The 26,831-nt window shown below is 36.6% G+C and overlaps 1 protein-coding gene and 1 long non-coding RNA gene across 4 annotated transcripts; both read left to right on the forward strand.

Moving 5' to 3' along the window:
• The first annotated feature begins 46 nt into the window (after positions 1–46).
• On the forward strand, positions 47–9,626 carry htr2ab (5-hydroxytryptamine (serotonin) receptor 2A, genome duplicate b). 3 transcript variants are annotated; one of them, XM_065260305.2, is made up of 4 exons: positions 47–338; positions 525–1,136; positions 7,501–7,701; positions 7,867–9,626. In XM_065260305.2, exons 2-4 carry the CDS (start codon positions 746–748, stop codon positions 8,652–8,654), a joined length of 1,380 nt encoding a protein of 459 aa, XP_065116377.2. In that variant the 5' UTR covers positions 47–338; positions 525–745; the 3' UTR covers positions 8,655–9,626. The 3 variants fall into 3 exon arrangements, with proteins under 3 accessions (XP_065116377.2, XP_065116376.2, XP_073671454.1); XM_065260304.2 differs by having other exon boundaries at positions 581–1,136; XM_073815353.1 differs by having other exon boundaries at positions 47–1,136.
• Positions 9,627–17,833: 8,207 nt separating this feature from the next.
• LOC135783085 (uncharacterized) lies at positions 17,834–20,592 on the forward strand. The gene is made up of 3 exons (XR_010545582.2): positions 17,834–18,875; positions 19,078–19,120; positions 20,428–20,592. It is a non-coding gene; the product is annotated as an uncharacterized lncRNA (long non-coding RNA).
• Positions 20,593–26,831: the final 6,239 nt, after the last annotated feature.

The following is a 26,831-nucleotide window of genomic DNA, read 5'->3' on the forward strand; positions in this document are numbered from 1 at the left end:
TTGTTTGAAATGCGTGTGTGAATAAATGGGATCGTATGTCTTTGTCTAGTTTGGAAGGCAGCAAAGGGACGACTCGGAGGCATGTCTTCCTGGAGGGAGCTCAAACAGTCTGGCTTCACTTACGCCTTCAGAAGTGAACGAGAGAGAGAGAGAGAGAGAGAGAGAGAGAGAGAGAGAGAGAGAGAGAGAGAGAGAGAGAGAGAAACAAAGTGTAATAGGGATGAATGGAACGAGAGTCTGTGTTGATTTGATATGAGAGTCGTGCATCCGAGGTTCCTTCTCCAGCTCTGGAGTTCTGAATGTTCTGGATGTGGGATCTAGAAGCGTGAGAACGCCGGGTAACGTATATAAACTATATCACTTTGATGTTCTCATTCACCTGCTTTTCTCTAAGCTTTCAAGTGTAGCTTGAAATTTGTGGTTGCATGATATATGGGAATGAGAATGTGTTTTGTATATTTGATTTGATTTGAATGTTTTCCAATCTGTCTCCCACTTTCTTCTTTTATTCATTGCACATGCAGAGATAAAAGTTGTCTTCTGTATCATAATCTGCTTTCGAAACGTTTGCATACAACAGGGGTGTGGAAAACAAGCTCAACGCTCTCGAAGGTGAACGTGATCATGTTGTCGATTTCAAAATGTAACTTTTCGGGTTGCACAGATTTGGACAGCCGTGCAACGCATCCAATGGACTGTCAGCTGCCTGAACTGATCAAGCCACTCTCAAAACAATCCTCCTTCAATGGCTTTGAATGGGACGGGTGCTGAATTTAGATCCTCCGGGATATCAGCAGAGATTTCGACAGGTACAAGTGACACCCGTTGTTGGTTCATGGAGCAGAAGGTGTCTCTGGGTGATACAGTACTCAATAGCACAATGGATTGCAATGAGAGTGAAAACAGAAACAGGTCAGACTTGTTGACCTCTATGTCTGCACAGAAGAACTGGATGGCACTGTTGATTTCACTGGTCATTATCATCACAGTGACTGGTAACATACTGGTCATCATGGCGGTGAGCCTGGAGAGGAAGTTGCAGAATGCCACAAACTATTTCTTGAGGTCTTTGGCCATTACAGACATGCTTCTGGGTATCCTGGTAATGCCAGTAGCCATGGTCACCATCCTCTATGGTGAGTTTATTTACATTTATGTATTTGCACATTTCATATGTATCGTTTTATATATTTAAATAAAAAAAGATTTACTGTAGTTTGACATGCTGTCGATGACCATAAAAATTATTTCCGAAAAACAAGAACGCATATTAGACAAAGCTGCACTGTAAAAATATGGTGCATTTTTGTCAAACCAAACCACATATATTTATTTTTATGTTACTTTAACATAACAAATTAAGTTAAACAATTTCAACTTGTTTTTTCTAAGTTATGTCAACCTATCACAGGTCAAAACTTAAAAAAGTAGGTTGAATTGAATTGCAAAACTTTTTATAATGTGGGCTATTTTCGACACAGCATTTGGTCAAGAAGGGACAAACCCAGTTGTTGGGTTAAATTAACCCATAATATTATATTTTTGACCCAACAATGGGTTAAAACAACCCAGTGTAAGTTAAATTACAAACCAATATTGAAAATAACCATTATAGTGTACATGTTAATGTGAATCCAGTTTAATAAATCTCTTAAATCAACTCTTCACATGACTGATATCACAGGAATTTGTACTTATTTTACCATTTGGCTAATTTGTACAAATTGAATTGCACAAAAACGTATGCTTATTAGAAAAAACAATAATGAAACCCCACCCATATTCCCAACATCATGGAGCAAATGCAAATAATACAAAAATAATGTATGAATGTTGTTGTACAAATTATAATGAATTACCTGCCTCGTAATACGTACAAATTGCCATTTATTTGTGATGGTAGATCTGGTAAACCCTAAAATGATGAAAAATCCACCAAAATGAATTATAGTGACACTTTACCAATTTATTTAAAATGGTAGTCACGCTACTAAAGTAAATATTTAGTCTGAAGTTACATAAATTAATCACATTTCTGCTTTTTGGCACGCTGCAGGCCAATTTTCAATTTTATTTGAGATGCTTTCCAAAACATTATGTATAAAACATCCCCATCCACAGCATGAAACATTTATGCAGATTTTTTAGCAAGCTGTTTACTCATTACATTCCTCTTCATGTTACCAGGAAGGTTCTTCCAGGTCAAAGTGTGAACTGTCTCATTTGTACTTTGTGTATCCCTGGAAATGATGCGTTTTTCTTTAGAGCGAATAATTAGGCCTCCATACTTTTGGCTGGAAGGTGATTTATTTCCATGCATAATGAGTGTGTGTTGAGCCGTCTGGTGTGCCTTAAATTAGCCTGCTTGTGTTCATGCATGGAGCGATGAAATCCCTCTTCCCCTGACTTCCAGTGCTTTGATGAAGATTTAATTATGCAATAAAGATGTTTTTGCTTGGGTGAGTGTCTGAGCAGCAAAAAATGCAATGGTTTCCGATGTCTCGAAAGATCCGACTGAGGATTATAAAACACGATATCACAGAACAGGTGGATGTGTTTCGGTAACGACAGCTGGCTAACAACACTGAACTCAATTATTTATTAAGTTTAAGTTCATCATTTAAAGATTATCACACTTTACATCAAAATACAAAACAAAACAAGCCTGAAGCAAAACACATTGTTTTGAACTCAAACATGCACCGTGTGTGACGTATTTGACATGTCAGCTGCACACTCTTTTTCAGCAAATTTATGAAAGAGTCAAATCACTTACACATCCCATCTTTACGAAAAACTTGCATCTTATTTTCCACCTTTATGTATTAGGCAGACGCATTATCCAAAGTGATGTAAAATATATTCACACATTCAAACCCATGGCCTTGGTGTCGCTAATGTAATGCTTTGCAAGTTAATCGGTTCTCAGACTTTTCGGTGTGCGTCCCCACCCCCTTTGTAGGGTGCATCCCTTCGTGCCCCCAAAGAAAAATCATGACATAAAATAAGCTAAAACTTAAAATTTGAATTAAACAAAACATATCAAATAATAGAATGTAGTGCTGTTGGTTAGTGGCCTTATTTTTATTTAATTGCGCAGAATTTATGAACAATTTATGTATTTTATAAAATGGAATAAAACTGAGCCCCCCGCACCATCTCGCACCCCAAGGGTTTGACAACCACTGAGCAATGGGAACACTTAATTTTTAAGCACCTGTAGTTCTATTTAGCAATTTGCTAAGTGTGCTAAACTATTACTATTGCAAAAGGCTGTTTCTAGGCATAGGCGAACTAGGCGATCGCCTAGGGTACAACCATCTGAAGGGGGCGCAAAAGAATGCATATACATTTTGACTGCTGTTTCACTGACTTGAATGAGTGAAAAATGATCACTGCAACAAAAAAAAAAAAGATAAACGTTAAGGGGCAGTTTCCCGGACAGTTCTTATACTAGTCCAAGAATAAAATGCTTGTTTGAACTGCTTTCATTTAAAAACACCTTGTCCTGACCAATTTTAACATAAATGGGTGACATTGTTTTGTCTCAAAATTGCACACCTGTAGAGTTTTTGTAAGGTTTGTTTGTAAAAACTTAAATTATCTAATATAAATAAGGCTTAGTCCTGGATTAACCTAAACCCTGTCCAGAAAACCGCCCCTAAATGTTACATGTTTAAAGGGGGTCACACACCGGACGTGCAGCTCAGTGCCGCTTCGCATCTAGGACGGCTCTGAGGTATCGTACAACCGGAAGCGCACATTAAATAACGCGAGCTTAGTTAGATAGCGTCTACTTCAAAATGCAAATTATTTATGTGTAGTAAGTAACCACAAATGATAGGCATGTGGTACTATGTTCATACCATAATAACAATGATATTTTGTTTGAAGTAAATCTATGGTAATACAAATGGTAATGAATCTGCTAAAAACAAGGTTACTACAAAAATAAAGCCATGGTTAAAGGGGCCATGTCACAAGACTTGTTTAAAGATTTTAAACAAATCTTTGGTGTCCCCAGAGCACATATGTAAAGTTTTAGCTCAAAATACCATATAAATAATTTATTATAGCATGTTAAAATTGCCACTTTGTAGGTGTGTGCAAAAATGTGTCGTTTTGGGTGTGTCCTTTAAAATGCAAATGAGCGGATGAAGTGGAAACACTGATCACAATGATGGGTTTATTTCAATTGAAACTCAATTGTGCTGTGAATTATTTTCTCTCTCTCTTTCTCTCTGAACTAAATGGCAGTGCTGTGGTTGGATAGTGTAGATTAAGGGGCGGTATTATTATAATAAGAGCCTCTAATGACATCATAAGGAGAGCCAAATTTCAACAAACTATTTTTTCATGTGCTTGCAGAGAATGATTTACCAAAACTAAGTTACTGGGTTGATCACTTCACATTTTCTAGGTTGATAGAAGCACTGGGGACCCAATCATAGCACTTAAACATGGAAAAAGTCAGATTTTCATGCCATGGCCACTTTAATTTCCTTATGATGATAACTGTAATTATGGCTCACAATGGATATGAAAAAAGAGCTGTGTTTTATAATAAATATATTACTTTGATTGTGATGTTCAGCTTAGAACTGTAAATATGATATGCACAGCAGTGGTACAGTTTTTTCAAAATATATAAATTGTGTTACTAAAGGCAAGGTAAGGATGAATGTCCATATATAACTATAGTACAGTAATGAGTGTTGATTCGGAATAAATAAATAAAGCTATATTTATTGTTTACATAGTATACAGCTCTAAAATTAAAAAGCAGACAAAATTATTTTTCCCATACAACTTTATCAATAAACAAAAATGTTTATTAAACATAAGTGTTAAATGAATTTTTACATGATTTGTAATTTTTTTGTAATGATCTTGTTTGGGGGTGCCACAGCAGGGAATCAAAATGGCTAGAAACGGCCCTGTTATTGCCATATAATTTTAAGTCATAATATTTTTTTTCTAAGCAAACAAACCTTTTTATGTAAATTAGTGTGTAGTTTGTGCCTTATTGACAAAGCTGCTATTGTTTGCCACACATTAACATTACATTATTACCTGGAAACATGGTGAAAGCAGGTGGCAAAGAGAATTTTATTTAAAACAGATGTTTGTGTACATTTTCTATTGACAGCAGTTATTTATCATTTGACGATCAATGATAGACATAAGCATTGTAACCCTGCACACCAGATGCACACCATGCAGACAAAAGCACTTTCTGCATTTTTAAAGAGCTGTTGCAGCCTTTATGGCAGTGGTGAATTGAGCTTGTGTTCCTGTAGCTCAGGTGAAAGAGCGTTGCATTAACAGTGCAAAGAGTTATGTTATAATTTTATATACAGTGTTTTTTCAGGGCTAACTGTGTTCAGAACAGATTTTTTATGGACGCGTTGAATGTTACCTGATTTGCATAATTTGAATAATGAATCAGTTGCGAAACAGCATGCACAACGCATGAAAACAAACAGCACTATTCATTCTTGGTGATTTTTCCCCAAATGTCTTGTTGCTAAAACATAATTATTTTTTATCCTATTTTTCATCTGTTCCTGCCACATGTCCTAGTATTGGAAATATTGAGCTGTAGCCTATTAATTCTAGTATGTTTGCATAAGAGGTTTCCCCATATCTGTGGTGTAATGATATTTTTATAACTGCGTAAAAGTAATTGAATTTATATAGCCTACATGAAACATGATTATATTCTAGAAAGCTCCAGGCACCTATGGCTTTTTGTTTTAGCTGAACCTGTCATGAGAACCCCGAGAGATTATTTGATTTTACAGTTCGGAGCACATCGATGTCAGAGACGGTGCGACTGATGAGTAAAACTGTCAGTATCTGTGCTCCAGAATCTCTTAAAAGAATAGTTCAGCCAAAAATGAATATTCTGTATTCATTTACCCTCATGTTGTTCTAGGCCTGTATGACTTTCTTTTTTCCTGATGAACACAAAGGAAGAAATTTTGATAAATTATTATATGCACACAGGTGGTGGAAACCATTGACTTCCATAGTAGGAAAATAAATTATTGCACCTTTAAAATGATTCACGTCAGTGCTATCTGGGTGGTTGTCAGATTTTATGATGTATGATATCTTTAGGTATTGCGTAAGTAGATCCATCACTTAAAATCTGTGGGAGTTTTGCCCTTCACAGGCAAACTTTGCTTAGAAAAGCAAACATCTCCTTAACTAACCACAGGATTTAAAGTGTTATATGACTATATGGTGTGGGATGAGCTATGCACCAAAGTTAAAAATGAAGGGTTAGGGCTTTGTGTAATCCCACTTCTTAAAAATAATCAATAATACAATTGATATACTGACAGAACACTAACATGTAATACGCTTTTGGGAGACAACATCTTGGGAGAATTCTATGAATTAAAATGCAACCAAGCAATAATACCCAACAAAAGGAGAACAGATGGCTCTTCAAAAAAGCTAAAATAACTTTAATTTAAAAAAATGCGGTTTGGTTAATCGCGCCCTGGCTGGCTTGCAGAGGTGGGCTCAAGCGTGGTTCACTAGGGCTCAGGCGCAAAACGCGCAATGTGATCGCAAATCGTGCCATAGCGCGTTTCAAAAGGAGAGACGTAAATTGTGCGATCACTCACCTTCATCTGCCTTTTTAAAAACTTTCTGATGCGTGCAGCTGAAAGTCCGAGCTGCACGCGCAACAGCAATAACTAAGCAATATGATAGGCATGTGACATGAGAGGGCTGTGTGTCATCGCACACCAAACGACCCCAAATAAAATGGACTCCAGTGTTAAGAGAGCGCTTTACTTTCTGCTTTGTTCAAAACAATTGCATCCTAATCACGAAAGCACGCCCGGGCTCGGATCGATAAAATTGCCACTTTGGTGTGAGCAAAAATGTGCCGTTTAAGGCTGTGTATGCTTTTAAATGCAAATGAGCTGACCAAGTGCAGACACTGATTGGCATGATGGTTGTTGTATGGAAACTCAATTGTGCTGTCAATTATTTTCTCTCTCTCTCTCTCTCTCTCTCTCAGTGCCGTGGTTGGATATTGCATATTAGTGGTGGTATTATTTTAATAAGACCCCCCTTTGACATCACAAGGGGAGCCAATTGATATTGGGGACCCAATTATAACCCTTAAACATGGAAAAAGTCAGATTTTCATGATATGACCCCTTTAAAATAAATTCATCCAAGTTGATTAAACTTAAAAATGTAAGTGCAAAAATATTTTTTTAACGTAACTATAGAAAATGTAAAAAAATACTTTATAAACTTTAACAGAGACATCATATGAGATTTCAGTTTATGGTTAAAAACTTTATGTAAAAACTAGAAATATTTCAAGGTAAGATTGACATTTGCATGAAATTGGTCATTAGCATTTTTTACATTTAAAATTTGTTGTTTCTGCTTGATGATTGCTTTATGTTCATTGACGCACAATACTTGCTTGTCCAGAATTTGACCCTCTTTGCATCTCTAATATGTTAGGTTACACATGGCCCCTTCCCTCCGCTCTTTGTCCGATCTGGATCTACCTGGACGTTCTCTTCTCCACGGCCTCCATCATGCACCTGTGCGCCATGTCTCTAGACCGATACATCGCCATCCGCAACCCCATCCACCACAGTCGCTCAAACTCTCTAACTAGAGCCCGTATTAAAATTATGGCAGCCTGGACCATCTCTGTAAGTAAGTGATTTATCCTCCCAACCCGAGAGGAAATTGCTTGTCAGCTTGATTCTAAAATGCCAAACAAGTGAGATTGTATCTATTATCGTTGGTATGCCAAACCATAGCACCAAGCTGTTTTCTCACTCCCGGCCTCTCTCTCATTTTGTCTCCATCTGTCTCAAGTTATCTCTATGCCTGTCCCGGTCCTTGGCCTTCACGATCACTCCAAAGTCTTCCGGAACGAAAGCTGCCAGTTGACAGACGATAATTTCGTTCTCATCGGCTCTTTTGTGGCGTTCTTCATCCCACTTATTATCATGGTGGTGACCTACGTTCTCACCATAAGCGCTCTGCAGAGCGAAGCCACTTTGTGCCTCGACCAACTCATCGTACGACCAAAATGGTCCTCCACAATCGGACTCCTCCCACGAGGCTCGGTCTCCTCCGAGCGACTCTTCTCCCGTTCCTCTCTCTGTCGTGATGGACTGAACAGAGGACCAAGCCGTCGCACCATGCAGTCCCTCAATAACGAACAGAAGGCGTCGAAAGTTCTGGGCGTGGTCTTTTTGCTCTTCGTGATCATGTGGTGTCCGTTTTTCGTGACGAATGTGATGGCGGTGGTTTGCGGATCTGCGTGCGATGAGGATTTGGTGGGGGAGTTGATGAACGTGTTTGTGTGGGTCGGTTACCTGTCATCAGCGGTCAACCCTTTCATCTACACCCTCTTCAATAAGACTTACCGTGCCGCCTTCGCCAGATACATGTGCTGCCGTTACCGTGAGAAGAAAAGACCTCTGCAGTTAATTCTGGTTAACACCATCCCTCCTCTGGCATACAGCTCATCCCAGCTTCCTCTGAGATCTTCAGGGAGAAGGGGAGAGGGCAGCCAGTCTGGAGGCTTCTTCGACAAAGACAAATCCAACTCTGTAAATGTACAAAACAAGCAGGATGAGGTTGTGAGTCATGTGTGAGGGGGGGACAGATTCAAGACTGCATTTTGAATAATTTATCATTGTTTTGTAGTTTATTGTTATAAATTATTGTAATATATCAGGGTTGTTTCAACCCATGCTTGGTTAAAAAACATATTCAGTCATTGGGTTACAGTCATGTAGAAAATGTCTATTTTTGACCCAACCATGGAATGAAACAACCCAGCATTTCGGTTTGAAAAAAAAACTGTTGGGTTTGTTAATACTTTATCCAACTAAGAGTTGAACTAAGCTTTTTTTGAGTGGTAAAGTGTGATCTGCAGTGTTGTAGTCGATTCCAAGACCAGAGACTGTATGGCCCTTTCCCAAATAGCAAACTCCGTACTTGTCCACACTTTGATGACATCATGTAGTGCAGACCCTCGGGACCCTTGACGCAAGTCCACGAAGGTGCACTGGAGTCATATTTTGGAACAGACTCGAGGTCACGCCGGAAATAGGAAGAGAAGTTGGCCATAAATTCAATTCAATTTTATTTATATAGCACTTTTCACAATTATTAATTGTTTCATAGCAACTTTACATTAATAGAAGCAGGGGAAAACATAGAAAAATCGACAGACAACATAAGTAGCAAAATACAGCAGCTATGAATAAACTTATATATATACATGGGATGTAAATGGAGATTAAATGGGTTCCATCGGTGGTCGTTGGTCAGGCATCGCCTGGGCATCATGTTGAAGGACGGCCAGTAGATCAGTGTTTTGTTGACCTCCACGGCAGCCGGAACTGGGTCTGTTTGTCTCAATGTCCTCAGGTTCGAGGATGAGACAGGGAGAGAGAAACAAAATCCTATTAGCGTAGCATCAGTGTCAACACCTCCCATCCAAGTGCGTGGAGCTTGCAGCATTGCGGGCTTTGTCGAAGACCGTATCAAGGGTGCAAAGGGCCGCTGATGAGCACATTTCGGAGCGTATAGATGACAAATGGGAGACCCTACGGAATAAGCAAGCACGCCCAATTTAAGGCCACGAGACTGAAAGTCCACATGAAGTGCGCCATATGGGACAGGGCATAGATGTAGACTCTGTCTTGATTCAGACTTGACACTTGATTTCTGGTCTTGACTCGGACTTGAGTTGGACTCGACTACAACTGTGGCCCTGTCCCAAACGGGGCACTTCATGTGGACTTTCGGTCTCGTGGGCTTAAATTGCGCGTGTTCACTTAGTCTATGAGTCCGTAGGATGTCCCCTCTGTTATTTTTACGCTCCGAAGTGTGCTCATCAGCGCCCCTTTTGAACCCTTGATGCGAAGCCTTCACTGCAGCAGACTTCGTGCACTCTACCAACCCAGAAGTCCTTCCAAAAAAATCTGACCAATCAGACGACGGAAGGGAGGAGTTCACACTGATGGGCAACTTCTCTTCCTATTTCTGGCGTGACGCTCAAGTCTGTCCCAAAATACAACTTTGGTGCACCCTCTTGGACTCTTGTCAAGGGTCCCTAGGGTCTGCACTACATGATGTCATCAAAGTGTGGAGTCTGAGGAAGTCCACAAGTCTGGAGTGTGCCATTTGGGACAGGGCCACTGTTGATCTGATGACACAAGAGGCACATCGGGTGTAAATGCAACCTAGCTAAATAATATCCAGATGTGTCATTGCCAGGTAACAGCAATAAAGTTCATAGCTCACTTTGTGGAACTTCAAACAAAACCTGTATTTTGGATTTGTAAAATACTTGTACTGTATATGTAAAGCCTTATTCACACTGATCCGACAAATGGAAGTCATCACTGACATGATTGTCAAATATATCCATACTCGAAATTTTACCAATGCATTTAACCCATCCTAGTGAGTAGTGAACACACACACACACACAGAGAGCAGTGGTAGCTATCAACAAGGGGAGATCAGTTTATTCACATTTGACAGTGCTATTCTTTGGAAAATCACATTACATTGCTTGTGTTTAGTCTGTCAAATGCCAATGCCGATGGAGGTCTTACACAGGTTTGTTGGAATTTGTTGGACCATTGTGAATTAGCCTTAAAGCACAAAAGAGTTTGATTATCGTCCAGTATGTTTATACAAACATCTAATGCGAAAACTGAGGAACTTGTTACTCGTGCGAATTTGTGTATAATTTTTTGAGAAATACTTTATTTAATTTATTAATATTATACTGTTAATTGTACTGTAAAGACCTGTGTATGATATGTGGGTAGATGAAATAAACGTTACATGGAAGTTTTTCCCATGGTCTTTGTGAAGACAGAAGGGTCACATGGTTTGTCGAAGTGGACGGGATTTGGCAAACAAACTCGCAAACAATTCATTACATGCCATCTGAATGAAAAACAAATGCAGATAAAGTGAAGTGGGTGGTCAACAACCGACCAACATGATGGGACATTGAGCAGTGCTAAACGAAAGTGTCTAAACAGCGCTGTTTCAGTCTTGTCAGACATGCAAAACATTTTGTTCTCAACAGATTTGTCAGGACAGCCCAGTACTCCTCTGGGGCCGTTCTATGCGGCCCGAACCTCTTGTGTCAACAAGCTCACCACCTAGATCTGGTGTAATATATTACCAAAACGATAGTTTATTGCCATTTTGCAAAGTTGTCCGAAACATGACCGCATATGTCTACACTCTAAACCCAGTGTTTTCAGCCAGGGGGTTCAAAACAACTTTTCAGCTTATGTGCGCAGACGGCACTGAAAAATGTAAACACTGTGGCTATCAAAAAATTGCTTTGTTAGTTTACATATCCCTGCAGGCTCAACACTGGCCCCACCAAGAAGGTCTATAATACCTGGAGAAAACTGTTGTTTGCATTCCTACTTATCTCAATAGCAGACACACACACAGACTCAGAAGTTGGTAATGGGAGGGGACAAATATTTTATTGGACAAGCATGGATATGCACAATAAATAAAATTGAAAAACTGTGCAAATATCTCGGGATAGATTAGATTTGTTGTTTTTGCAGTGGTATAGTGACCATATTAGAATACAACCAAAAATACAGGCCATGCACATTGTAAAAACAATCTGTAAAATTTACAGTTTTACTGGCAGCTGGTTGCTGCCAGTAAAAAAAAAATTGGATTAGATTATGAAATAAATGTATAATTTTTAAGAGGAAGTAGCTAGCAACAGAGAGGAAACAAGATTGCTAATGTGAACAACTCATCTATTTTTTAATCTATATTAGGTTTTTGACACTACCGTCAGATGTCACCACCGTCAGGTTTTCTGTCTTTTCTGTCAGGTTTTATGTATTTTAGGAAGTTATGATTTGATATTTGTTCATCACAGTGCTCAGGATTGTTATTTTTGGACCAAATATTTCCATAAAGTTTAAGCAAGAAGCCACTGACTTGAGTGGTATACATTTTTGGAATAATGAGGCCAATGTCACCACCGTCAGATTAGTGTCAGACAGAGTTTTATTTGTTTTAAATGAATATGCTTACAATATGTGTCTTGCTGTTGAGTTATTAAATTAATAGTCTCTATCAATACAAAAATATGTTTATTAAATAGAAAAATCATTACTTTTTCTATTTAGGCTTAAAGTAAATGTTGTATGAGTAATAACTGGAAAAACGCCTATTTTATGAAAAATATACGAACAGGGGACGTTGCACCGGTAAATTGCTGAACAGGCAAGACCTTGGTCTATAATGATATACCTTCAGATTTTGTAATTTAACTAACTTTTTTTTTCAAAATTTAAACCTGTTTTATCCAAATTCCCAAGAATCACTGCAAGATGTGTTTAGTGCCAAGAAAGGTCACTCTAAATTCCCAGAAGAAGCAATTTTGCTTGTATCTTAATAAATACAGCCAAAAATAAATATGGGTGGTCAGTAAAACTTTGCTAGAACAACAAAGCTGGTGTATTTTTGTATTTCTGCACAATACTGTATATTTATACCACAGGCCTGTTGAATGCTTTATTCTGATTGGTTGAGACATGTTTCATGGGTATGCATTATTTTTCAATAAACACACACTTGACCTGTCAGTTGTCTTAGCTAAGTATCTGGTTTGCTTCGGGCCGTATTACCCCCTTGGGTGTGCATTATTTTAGAATAAGTCAATGGCCTGTCGTCAATAATTCCCTTCTTAAAAAAGTTGAACACTAAAATTATAAAAACCCATACAGCAAAAAAATGTTTTAATATATTTTAAAATATACAAATTATTTTGTGGGGTTATTATACCTCATTGTTGCATAACAACAAACTAGCATTGGGTCATTTTTAATCAAGCATGGGGTAATTTTTAACCCAGCATGTGTTCTGTTCAATATTTACCCATTAAGGGTCAAAAATAACCCAGGCATTTTTACAGTGTAATTTTTACCTATAAGTTGTTTGGTCATTTTTGTATGTTATGAAATATATTTTAAAAATAAATATATTTTAATAAAGCATTTATATTAACGTCACATTTAAACTTTATATGTTACAAACGTGTGAAAAAGTTCAAATTAAATATATTTTTATACTTTATAAAATTGTATATTTTATACATGCATTAGCCTATAAACTTTTATATTTTGGCCAGGAAAATATATTTTTTGCCGAATGGTTGTAAAATTTTAAATGTAGGTTATTTGTTGCCCCTAATATACATTTTTTTTAATTATACATAAAGGTTGAAACTAAATATATTTTCAAATTTAAAAATCTATTTAATTAAACTTTACTTTCCACAAAATGTATTTAGCATATCTTTGAAAGGATATAGGGAAATGGCTAGTAGACAAGTACTTTAATTTTAATTTAATTTAAGTTGTCTTCAGAGCATACTGTAATAAGGCACGTGTCTATCATGTGACATCAGTTTGGGTTAAATTCTTTTCCAGAGCCCAGATAAATAAATTGGTTCACATTGGTGAAAACAATGTTTTCCACTTTACATGGAAAACTGTTGTATCTGGACTGTATGTTGTTGGCCTAAATTCAAGAATTTCATCATACTACAATACTAAAATGCAACCCAGTCTCATGAAAAAACGTACCCTGACTACGTTGGTCCAATTTGCAAAACGTGGAGGGGTTACAATAATGGCCCTAGAATTGTATGACTGTTACATTTTTTTTCGCCTATTCTTTTAATGGCCCTTGAATTGTATGACTGTTACGTTTTTCTTTCGTCCAAGTCACGTGACTTTCAAGCTACCGGCCGTGAGAACAAAAAAACATGGCGGACATTTCTCTCATTTTTAGTGGAAAAATCTATATTGTGAGTTAGTTTCTGCATAAAAATAAGTTTTGATTACATTTCTAGCGAGAAATATATATTTTATTTTCATAATATGCACTCAGTGAATTTACATAATCACTCGCTTGCTCGATGTTACGCAGATTTTTCAGATCTCGCCAGAATAATGTAAAACTGATACGTTTTTGGTTGCTATGGTTGCTGCCAGGGCTCGTCACATGACGTCTTCTACAGACCATAATAAATAAGAATAAATAGGAAGAGGCAACAATAAATGATCTATGCCAGCGCAAGTCAATATTTATCTGGCCAGTCAACTGGTTTTTAATTTTAAAAATCCCTCGCAGTCTGAACTGCAACAGCACGGTCTGCGGTGAGTTAAACAACGTTCAACTGCAGGATCAATAGCATTCAGCGGTGAGTTTAACAACCCTCAAATGCGGTTAAAACAACATTCAGAGGGAAGCTTTATTTAAACCGCGTTCAACTGCAGATAAAACAACATTCAGAGGTGACTTTAACAACGCTCCACGGCGCGTGGGAGTAGCATTTTAAGCGTTTTCTGATCATGTAATAGGTAAGTGCTTTGATTACCTTTAGACGTGATGCATGCTGGGAGGCAAATATTTTTTTATCAAAGGCTCGTTGATGGTAATAAATATACATATAAATATACATTTTACTATACTACGATTGTGTTCGATTAATTAATGGGTTGTTTAATTATTAATTTGTTTATTTTAAATCCTGTAATTTAACAACTCTGACGTCATCGAATGCGACGATGCCAAGGTCCATTGCGATTTCCACTCGGTAAGTTGATGGAGATGATTCTTACATTTACACAGCAAAGAAATGTTTAATCGTGACAATAAGTTGTGTTTGGAACATTCTAATGTATAAGGTAGCAATCTTAGGATGGTAAATAATATAAGTCATTAAACAAATAACTTTGTTGCACCACATATGCATAGGCTAATAGCAAAAGTAGCTAATTAAACTATTTTTTGTCGCAAATAAGTTGATAATGCAAGATACAGGGAAATGCAAGATTTTCAGTAGCGATATGTTACCTATATTACACTAGCTCGCAACAATTAAGCCTCTTTTAGCCAACATGATCAGATGAAGAACAGTGTTGCCAGATTGGTTTGTTTTCCAGCCCAGTAATTACTTAAAATCCACACAAAATTATACAATAAACTCCCAGAATGATCTATAATAAACAATACAACTTAATTCATAACAGCACTACTTTTGTGGCTTGTCATGTAATATGAAATAATGAATAATTTAAGTGCTCTTTCAGATATTATATAGGAGCCTACGATAGACACTGCGAATGTAAAATTATTTTCCATTTCTGTACTTTCCCTTAAAATAACAAAATTTCACCTGCCCAAGCCCATTTTAATACACCTAGTACAACCCAGAACCAACTAAATGGGTGGAAAACATTCTGCCTGACAAGACTGATGGAGAATACTGGTGAAAATGTAATGCTCTTTATCTCCTACAGCACACACACACACACACACACACACACACACACTGGGACACACACATTCACTGGGACACACACACACACACACACACACACACACACACTGGGGGAAATCTGTCCTTAAAAGCAAATGCTGGTCGTATGATCTGTATCCACACATCCATCTGGTAAAACCTTTCATAGAAACTGCCAGTAAACAATAAATACGATAATTGTTTATAAACAAATAATATTATGCTCATAAAAATATGCCGATTTAGCTGTTTTATTTATTCTGCTATATATTATTACAAAAATGTGATTACAGTACAGAATATATATGACATAAACTGATTCACGTTCACAAGGTCACGTTCTTTCTGATCCCATTTTTAAACCCAGTTAGTGTGTAATGTTGCTTTTATAGAATAAATAATACCTGTAAAATGATAAAGCTGAAAGTTCACTGCCAGTCGATTTATTTTCTTTAACAGAATTCGCCTTTCAAAGCCTACAGCGAACGGACGGTTTGGACTTCAGCCCTCTACTTCCTGCTTTAATGATGTCACTAGAACAGTTTTTTGACTAAACTCCACCCACAGGAATACATCAGTGGCCAGCTAAGCTAACGGCAAGCTAATCTGCTATCAAATCACAACACACTAAACAAACTACACAATCACAACAAACTACACAATCACAACACACTAAACAAACTACACAATCAGAACTCGTTACTTATTTCTGAAGGAGGTACTTCACATAACAAGGAAGACTTCAGCCCATTTTTAGGACAGTGAAAACAGCCCTATAGACCCTTTTACTGTTTGTACACAATGATGACGTGGCAGCGTATGCGCGCGCATTTAGGCAACGGAAGTATCGTAAGAATCAACAGTGAAGCAACACAAACAGTAAGTTATTTAAAAAAAATTGACTTTATCAACATTTTCAACACAGCTACCAGATCCGTGTACTATAGTGGAGTGGATAAAAGATGTTAGCAGATGGCCAAAAACAAAGTTGCCAGATACATATATACGTATATTAGTATATTATATTTTTGCAACCAAACGCAACAACGGGACATTTTGATGTTGAGAAACCGTTTTAATAAACTTTCTGAGTTGCTACCACGTTAGAACCAATGGGGAATAACACCACTTCTGTTGCCCAAATGCGCGCGCAGGCTATTTGATCACGTGAGCTGTAAAAGGGTCTATAGAGATAAGTAAATTATGTGAAAAATGTTTTTTTGAACGTGAAACATGAACATGTTATATTGCGCACTATAAACACAATCAAAGCTTTAAAAACACAGAAAGAACGGGAGCTTTAATGTTCATAACAGTTCTAATTGTGTTTGTGCGTTCTTTTGTTATGTTTTAAATTAAAAAGCAAATAATTTTAAAATAAGCAAATAATTCCAACTCATATCTCTCATCTTACCTCCTTGGTACCATCTAGTGCGTAAGAAACAATGTAATCATATTTTCATAAAACGAAAACAATATAAAAAATAGTTTAATATGTTTATTATGGTTTGATAAAATAACTTACAATGTGTTGTATGAGAAAGATACTGCTGACTGTCAGACCACATGAAGCATGATGTATCGCCATAAAAACTAAAATTGAATTTTTTATTAAAAATTGTTGTTTAAAAAAATCACACCAGAGGGACAATTTAGACCATTGCCTGAAAAAGTTAAAAACACAAAGTCTTCTTGATATATTCACAAACTCTCGACTGACTATCGCATTGTAAAGATACTGGTATGTCTCTGTGCTTTTATAGTTGCACACTGAAGACACGTCACCCCCGATCAACAACAAAAAATCACTGAATATATCTTCATATGATATATCAAAACACTTTAATCCTCACACTGGTTCATACATGGCAGGTGTAGTAAATATTTACAATACTGTTAAAATCATGTTTTATGTGTGCTTCCACGATACTGTTTTCTACCGGCTGGTTATTGAAACGGAGGTCTTGTACAAAGAAGGGAAATACGTCAAATCACTAACGTCCACATTCAAAAATAAGGTGGATACAGTTCAAGACTAATATTTATTTTAATCTTTTATGGTAACACCTCATTTACTTGTTCATTTCAGGTGCGAGCCAAGCCAATTTTATTTATTGGGAAACAGGATAAAAAGGCTTCGAATAAGTGGGTTGCATATATTATTACCCATTGGCACCCCACTCCTGTCACTACAATTTTTTGGAGGAGATGCGGAGGGCTTTATCTTGACAAAAGGTCAGAGTAATGTTTATGTTTAGAGATTTAGGATTTAAAATACATGTATATTCCTTTGTTGATATGTACAGATTTTATGATGAAAGTAAACTTGTATTATAGCAACCTCCACAGGACAGCAGCCTGAGAGCCTTGCCAATTGAGCGGCCTGAGAGCCCTGCTGTGAAATGGCCGGAGAACCTCACCAAGAAGTCTGAGGCAATATTTGTACTAAATCTTGTTCTTCTGTCTTCTAGACTCTCTCCAACCTCTCTTGCTCCTACTACCTCTACTGCTTTTACAACAATTTTCTCTCCACTTTTTTTCCCCACCTCCACTGCCATGCTCTAAGTTTTTGCCACAGAGGAAGAGGAAGATAAAGAAATCTACCTCTTCCCACTATACCACACTTGTCTCTCTTCAATTTGCATCTGTCTCTTCCAGTTCTAAATCTCAGAAGTGGCCACTGGTGAAGAACAGAATAAAGGATAACTTTTCCTGTTACATCTTACTCCACAATTTGCTCCTAGTCAAATATGTCTTCATGTTAATTAAATTCATTTAGCTAACCAGGTATTTGTTAGCCAGTTCACAGTGTTTTAGAGCCCAATGTCCAAGGACTGTGGTCAATGTAAATTCCTGACTTAAAGGGACACTTCACTTTTTTTTGCTAATTTTCCAGCAGTAAGTTTTACCGTTTTAGAATCCATTCAGCTGATCTCCGCGTCTGGCACTACCACTTTTAGCATAGCTTAGCATAATACATCGAATCTGATTAGGCCATTAGCATCACGCCAAAAAATAACCAAAGAGTTTCGATATTTTTCCTATTTAAAACTTCTTCTGTAGTTACATCGTGTACTAAGACAGACGGAAAATTTAAAGTTGTGATTTTCTCAGCTGATATTTCTAGGAACTATACTCTTATTCTGTCGTAATAATCAAGGACTTTGCTGTCGTAACATGGCTGCAGAAGGCATAATGATATAACGCAGTGCCCGAAAATAGTCCCCTTAGTATCTTTCAATAGCAGGGGCAATTTTCGGGCACTGCGTAATATCATTTTGGTTGATTGACAAAAACAAGCACAAATTTGTTTGACACTAATGGAAAGGACTGCATATCACTTCACATAAATATGGACTCATGTGATTCACCTACAAAGCATGGCATTCATGGCTTAATAAACTTTTTGTCTTTTCATCATTTCAGGTTGCTGAAAATGTAGTTGGCAGAAGGTTTCCTTTTCGATAAAATAACTGGGGAACAGATAAATGAGGTAAAATGTTATTTACTAAGATGAGTGCTTGTCTTAGTGACTGATTCTGACCTTTCAAAGATAATATCCAGTAATTCAACAGGTAAATAATTATTAATTGTGTTTTGTTTGTGTGTGTCTGTGTCTGTGTGTGTGTGTGCGTGTGTCTGTGTGTGTCTGTGTGTGTGTGTGCGTGCGTGTGTCTGTGTGTGTGTTTGTGTAGAGGAAAGCCGAATTGAAAGTTCACTGGTTACGTGCTCTGTGTGGTAAGTCATATTTTATTACCTTATTATGTTTATTCCATTGAAATGCAAATAGTCCATTCCATAACCAATACAATGTAGGCAGTGATGTCTGTTAGATAAAGTTCCCTGGACATGTTGATCCTGACAGCAAAAATAAATAGTATTTAAAGAGTTAGTCTGGATTTAAACAGAGGGTGATCCTGAATGTGGAATGGGAGATGATCTATCTATTCTGTATGTAGAATAATCTATTAAAATCTTGGAATTTTGTGAAGTGGATACAGTCAGGGTTCCCACAGAGCATGGAATTTCTGGAATATCATGGAATTTTAAAGGTCTTTTACAGACATTAATAGTCAATCATGGAATATCAGGGATTTTTGTTTGTTGCTTTAAGGTTTAGTTTCCATTTATTAACAGTTATTCAGCCTGTTAACTTGTATTACAATAGTAGGAGTGATTTGTGCACAAACAAATAAAAATTTTAGCATCTGAAACACTAAGCATGTGATAATTTAGTACTATTTCTGATAGGAGATCTGGTTTTACTTATGCTGGAAATGTGATTTAATAAAACGGTTGTATATTACATATTGTAACAATACATCCATTAAGAGTCAAATTAATAACATTTCATCTTATTTTGGGATTTTGTTTTACCAATAATTAATACCTCTGTTTTGTCAGAATGCATCATGTTAGGATGATGCTGGAATTTGGTCTAGTAGTGTCTTGCAGTATTACTGTAATAATAAATGTGAGGAAGAGGAGAGCAATGATGAGTGGAAGTGATGCAGACACTATCCTTATCTAACGTGCCAGATCTGGAACACATGAAAACATGCAGAAATTGTTTAACTTATTCCGCTTATATAAAATAGCTTAGTTACCTTAACAAATAGGAGAATATCCTTAACTCACTAATGACAACTTAATAATTCATTTTAATAAATACATTTTGAAATCACTACATTTGAAGGTACATCCCTTCTGGAAAAACCAGCACACAAGCCAGATGGGAAAGTTGTGTTTTGGTGCTGGTTTGCTGGTGACTACCAGCATAGACCAGCATAATTCCCATGCTGGTTTGGTGCTGGTTTAGTGGTGATCAGCATACCAGCATGGACCGGCATGGGAATTATGCTGGTGTATGCTGTTTTTTTCAGCAGGGATGGCTTTCAATATACAGGAACTGTATGGATATTTATTTTAAAGTACTATTTTTACTACAGTCACCAGAAAATGTTGAGAAAAATATGCCAGCTAAGTACAAGTACCTCACATTTGTACTATGTGTTCTAATGACATTATCTGCACTTATATTACAGTGGAAAAACTTGGGATGACACATAGGAGCCTTCCAGCGAATTCCAACACAAGTCCCCACATCCCAACCAGTTTTCAGCATGACAGCCTACACCTTTACATTATCAAGCACCCTTCACCTGTTTAATTTTGAGTGTCTTTGCTTGCTGTTCTTTATTAAAGTTTTTGCACAGTACCCAGTCTCTTTTAGTTTTTTTTCTTGAATTTTGTCTTTTTAAAAACTCTGTATTTGTCATGAACTAAACAGCAGACAAGAAGTGTCCCATGCAAGATCATAAGGTAAAGATTTGTTTGTCATAATTAAATTCCCAAAGGCATTATAATTAAAGATTTTTGAAGCACAGCATGGGTAGTACAGTTTAGGTAAGTCTACTTTAACTATTTGTGTGGTATGCCAGCCATGAATAAGTACCAAAAATTCTCCCAAAGCTACTTAAATCTCACTTAAATTTTGTAGTCCTGATTGAAATGTTCAATTACAATATTAAATAAGAGTTATATTGACATTTATAATTGTTATTAACAAATTGTAATTTACTTACATTTATTCAGAGTAAAACAATAAAAATGTAGTCATTCTAAATTTAAAACAGTAATTCAAATATATTTTATTTTTGGATATTTCTTTAAAGGACATAAAATATATTTTTTGGTAGCCTGCATGCTGCAGTAACTTTATTTTATTTTGCAAGCAAAAATGAAACATTTTGAAATATTGTAGCCTATTATTTATTTCACATACAGTAGGCTATACATCTGGAACAAATATATAATATTAGTAACCTTCAGGTTTATACTATTGAAACCAATAGGTATTTGCTTAGATAACTGAGAAAACCTTTTTTCCTGTTTCATTTAAGTGTGTGTTTCTGCGTGTGTAATAAACATTATAATCGTACCTACAGCGATATACAGCGGTGCTGATAATTTACATTCAGGAAGAACGTGCACGTGATTACCATTTATAGACGTGTGACGTTTCCTTGGCGTTAAGCTTTGGTTGGACTAACTTTAATTAAAAAATAATAAGTGATCCGTTTTGCAAACTATGTTTTGCTGTTGTTATGACGTTAGTAATACTGTCAGTTATTGTAAGGTATTGCTATGTTAAAAGAAATTACCCGATTATCGAGATGCTAACCCTATGGTATAACTACACTCTTCAATGAACTACAATTTACAACGCCATGTTTTCCCGTCCCATCGATAGAATGACAATGGCTTATGGGCAATGTAGTTTAAAAACGTTTAGTATTAGAATTAAATAAATACAATCTTTAATGAACAAAATGGCATGTAAATATGTTCATTGTACAAACCTCTATAACATATTTAAGAGTTAGAATGAAATATTGTATTTTATTGTGATTACTTTTTATAATGCTTTTTAACAGCTTTCCATGCATGTCACAAATCTCTGTCCAACATTATTTAGTAAACATATCATATCATAAATAGTTGTCCTAACAATTTTCTCTTTAATAAACTAATCAGACTTTGGTTTAAAGCCATTTGAAATGTGCATTATTTTTGCATTTCCATGGGCTGTTACTGGGCCCCTACACATATGTACCCTCTTCATCATGGATAACAATCTGTGCTGAGTGACATTTTTATCTGAACAATATTCTTATTTCCCACCTTTTCCAAATTCATTGTGTTAGGTTTTGTTGATATTATGAGAAAATCAGAATACAGAAATACAGTAACAAATTTAACAGATAAGTCAGGCGAGTCATAAAAATCATGCAATGCAAACAATCACAATATAAAAGACAATAATAGAGCATTATTGTCACAAATGTCATAACATAATGTGACTAAGATACTTTTAATAAATTACACAGAAAAATTGTTGTATCATAACTGTATCATAATGATTTTCAGGATTAAATTTTTATACAGCACACTACAGTTCAACTAAAGAATATTTTATTCTCAGCCACCAGCTGATGTTCAAACATCCAATTTCTCCCTGTCAATCATTCTTTGATTATTATTACTCATCCAAGATTATTTGTTGGTGTAGTTGAGGTGATTAGCTGAGGTTGTGTAAATATTAGTTGCCAATCAAATAGTTTATTCTGAGACGTTTTGCTTATAACAATATTAGTTCATTTTTTTCTATCTAAATGACAATGGAATAAAAATAGAAGGTCGGATGAGAAGAAATACCTCAAATCTCTACTACAATACAGTGGATGTTTGTTGGAGTTGTGCACTTTGACTTTGGCTCTATCATTCAAAAGATATTTAAGATAGATTAATACTTTTTTTACACAATCAACACACACCTCTCTGCTACAAATGAACACTTATAGTTTGTTTATGTGACCCACCGTTATTGTACAATTACACCGAAAGTTATTGGAGTGCAAACATTACAACTTACCTCATAGGTGGGGTTCATTGTAACAAAAAGAGGGTTTGAAAATTTGGTTAAAAGACAAATAATTCAGTTCAATTCAGTCTATATAATAAAGGTGGATGTTCATATCTGCCTATAATAGATGAATGTGTGAATGTCTATCCCAGTAGTTCTCAAACTGGGGGCCGGGAGATGGTGCCAGGGGGGGCCCAGTTTTATGACATTTTATAAAATACATTCATTTATCATGAATGTATATATTTATTCTGTGTAATTAAACCTAAAAAAATAATAAGCCAACTAACCAACAGCACTACTAGGTATTATTTAATATGTTTTGTTTAATTAAAATATTACATTTTAGAACTGTTTTTGTCATAAAAAATTCCGGGGGGCCGCAAAAGAATGCACTGTACACAAGAGGGGCCGCACACTGAAAAAGTTTGAGAACCACTGGTCTATCCATCCTTCATCTAACATCCTTGCATTATGCATCAATGCATATAAATAGATTTTTATAGGGCCGCACAATTAAGACAAAAAAAATCATAATTGTGATTTATTTTCCCTGATATTGTATTAACAGTTATCATTTTAGTATTTACACTGTTTTCATTTCACTATCATTGTCTACCCGACTGTGTTACAACTAACCCCGCTGTGTAAAAATGATTTCAATCCCAGCTATCAGCTATATGCTGACATGTTTCAAAAACCTGTTATGTTTAAGGTAACAAGACAGTGATCAAAATAATGCAAGGTTGGATTTGGTGACTTACACACCCAACTCAAAAATAGAAAAAAACATTAGACAAAGAAATTTACTTCCATGCCTCTAAAACACTCTCTGTTCAATATCTTAACCAAAACACATTACACAAATTCATCTTCGACAGTCAGAAAAAAGACCAAAAGCACAGATTGCTTGGCCCTGTATAAAAAACATGTAACCGTCTTACAATCAACCCCATGTTTATTTGTGCCCCGCTTACCCCTACTTTATTTATTCACTTTATTTCCACCACTGAGTAGTTGTAGAAGCATATTGTACATGTATACAGTATGTGTATTATGTGAATAAAGAGGCTACATAAGGTTATGAAAAGTAGATTTTATTAAATGCTTTATATTGACAGTTAGAAGTCTTTGTCCAGAATGATGGAAGGTGACAGTCTTGTGGATTACAGACCATCATCAGAAATGTCAAAGTCACTGTCGTACTCATCAGGTGAAGCACTGTACAAGAAGTTGATGTTCTCTGCTCCAGACAAAACTTGTAGGTAACAGTCTCTTGCTTGCAAATTTTTCTGATTTTATGTTGCTCTCTGAGAATGGTGCTCAGCAAACCTTTTAGACCCTCTTCACTTAGGCCACATGGTGAATCTTAAAAGAGGAACACAATAACTTTAATTAGAAACTTAATAAACAGACAGTATATTTATTAGGGCAGCCACTATAAGTCAACAAAATGTTTGCTGGTCAGAAGAGTCATAGTCTGGCAAATTTTGATTGGTGGCTGCACAAAAAGTCTATAGGATGTGGTGACAATCCGACGGACCACACGGCTGGTCCCTATGGTTATTAGAAAGTAGTTATATATTTCAGGAAGAAAAAAGTGCAATGACTTGTGACCTACAGCCACTTATGGTTTAATAAAATGTGTTTTCATTACTACTTGTTACTTCAATGATTAGAGAGGATATGTCCTATATGTAGTTATGTGAATGTGCACTTTAGCAGATTTAAGTTAATAGGTTATACTCTTACTAAAAACACAATAAAAATATCCATTGCCATTATGCCATATATTACAAATACTAGGGATGCACCGAATCCAGGATTCGGATTCGGCCGAATACTGGGCTTTTTGACGGGGTTCGAATTCGGCCGAATCCTAGATTTTTTTTCCACCGAACTGAACCCTAGGCTTGCGCTACGCAGGTCGACGTCACGCGGCCGTTGATTACACACATCGGGTGCTGACGTGGAGATGAGCTTTTTCTTTCGGTGAGCCTTGGGGGCTGGACACACCAAAACTTTTAAACACGGCTGAAAACGCCTTGAGGACGCCAAATTCCAGCTGTTTTTCAGCCGAGCGCTTGGTAGCTGTGATGCTTCAGCTGTGAGCCGGTTGGTTGCTGTGGTAATCTCCCGCCCCTTCTCCACTGTAATTGGACGGCCGTGTGAAACCTGACATTGACGAGCGGAGCTTCTCACTCAAAGTTAAATATAGTTTTCAGCGCGGAGCTGCTTGCTTATTGTAAAAACGAGCGTGTCGCAACGCATCGCTTTCATTATGCAAAGGCTTATGGTAATTGTCAAAATAGTTTTTCCAACTTGTCATCCTGGCATAATGTACAGTTAAAATTAAATAAAATGAAAAATACACTGCTGTGGACGTTGTTTACTTCATTAATGTGTTTTACTGTGTTAATGGAATAAGGATGCGAGTAGGATTCGGTATTCGGTTTCGGATTCGGCCGAATCTTAAACGGTGGATTCGGGATTCGGCCGAACCTAAAAAATCTGGATTCGGTGCATCCCTAACAAATACATACTTTTCATTGTCTCATTAGAAAACAAGCAGGACAGCTCTCTGATGGCATCAGCACAAGCTTAGAGATTTCCAATGATGGTCCATCTCTGCAACAAGCATCTTCTGCTCTTCCTGAAGTCTCCAAGCTGACTTAGATGTACAGAGTCTGGAATGCAATAATGAAAAAAGTCTTAAGTCATATGTATTAAAAGTCAACCTTCAAATAATCTCTGAACTTGTATAGGGATACAGACTAATATTTGAAGCATTTTGGAAATTGTGTCCTTTTTCATAAAATTTGTCAAATGCATTCATAATATAACAAATTATTATTTCATCACAATCTGCCCATTCCTTTATATCACTGACCTAGCCTTCCAATTAGCTTTCTGGCACTGCCAATTGGGCTTTCATGGACTCTAGGTTTTCTAACTGGCTTTCCAGAGCTTTTTGGTCTACAATGACAAACAATCACAGATAGCAAGAAACAAAAAACAAATGTTGTTTAATGCACTGCTTCAAACATTGCTCAGACACATTTCAAAACATCTAAAACAAATTCTACTGATTTCATTACCTTCTGATATCGACGAGTAATTGAGATGGCTAAATTGTTAAACTTTTGCTGATTCCAGCGCATGGCCATGAGAGGCAGATTGTCTGCGCGTCCTGCAAACACAGAAAATGTGTCAGATATCAACATATTTATTATATGATTATATAACTAGTGCAGTTGTCTTACCTGCTTTTCACAATTGTTTTGTAGTCACTGCAATCCTAGAGAGGAAGGTACTGCACTGTCCCACCTCCTCTCCTAGTGTTAATACAGCAACATCCTGCATTTGCCCCACTCCATTTCACCTAGTTAAAGAAAAAAAATATACATAGATGTTCACTTTATTTTCTATCACATAGCAACTTTTCCATACCTCACATTTAAAATTATGGGCTTTGGCATGAAAAACTGAAAGGAATGGGTTCATGTTAAAGGAACACGACAACTTTTTGTGACTTTAGCTTATTCACTGTATCCCCAGAGTTAGATAAATCCATATAAACCTTTTTCATCTCTGTGCGTGCCGTAACTTTGTCTGACGCACCCACCGCTAGCCTAGCTTAGCACAAAGACTGGAAGTAAATGGCTCCAGCTAGCATACTGCTCTCAATTTGTATAGTTTATGTATATATATATGTATGTGTGTATGTGTATGTATATGTGTATGTGTGTATGTGTGTATGTGTGTGTATGTGTATGTGTATGTGTGTGTGTGTGTGTGCGTGCGTGCGTGCGTGCGTATGTATATGTATATATATATATATATATATATATATATATATATATATATATATATATATATGTGTGTGTGTGTGTGTGTATGTGTATGTGTGTGTGTGTGTGTGTGTGTGTGTGTGTGTGTGTGTGTGTGTGTGTGTGTGTGTGTGTGTGCGTGCGCGTGTGTATATATATATATATATAGAAGAGAGTTAGCTAATCACTCCGC

Source organism: Paramisgurnus dabryanus, chromosome 7, assembly GCF_030506205.2.
Source record: "Paramisgurnus dabryanus chromosome 7, PD_genome_1.1, whole genome shotgun sequence".
NCBI classification, from domain to species: Eukaryota; Metazoa; Chordata; class Actinopteri; order Cypriniformes; family Cobitidae; genus Paramisgurnus; species Paramisgurnus dabryanus.

What these genes read in the sequence shown, in the direction of transcription:
- htr2ab (XM_073815353.1), top strand. Translation starts at nt 746, where the DNA reads ATGGCTTTGAATGGGACGGGTGCTGAATTTAGATCCTCCGGGATATCA. An exon ending in CATGGTCACCATCCTCTATG is followed by an intron (nt 1,137 to 7,500) that starts GTGAGTTTATTT and finishes CTAATATGTTAG; the next exon opens with GTTACACATGGCCCCTTCCC. An exon ending in AGCCTGGACCATCTCTGTAA is followed by an intron (nt 7,702 to 7,866) that starts GTAAGTGATTTA and finishes ATCTGTCTCAAG; the next exon opens with TTATCTCTATGCCTGTCCCG.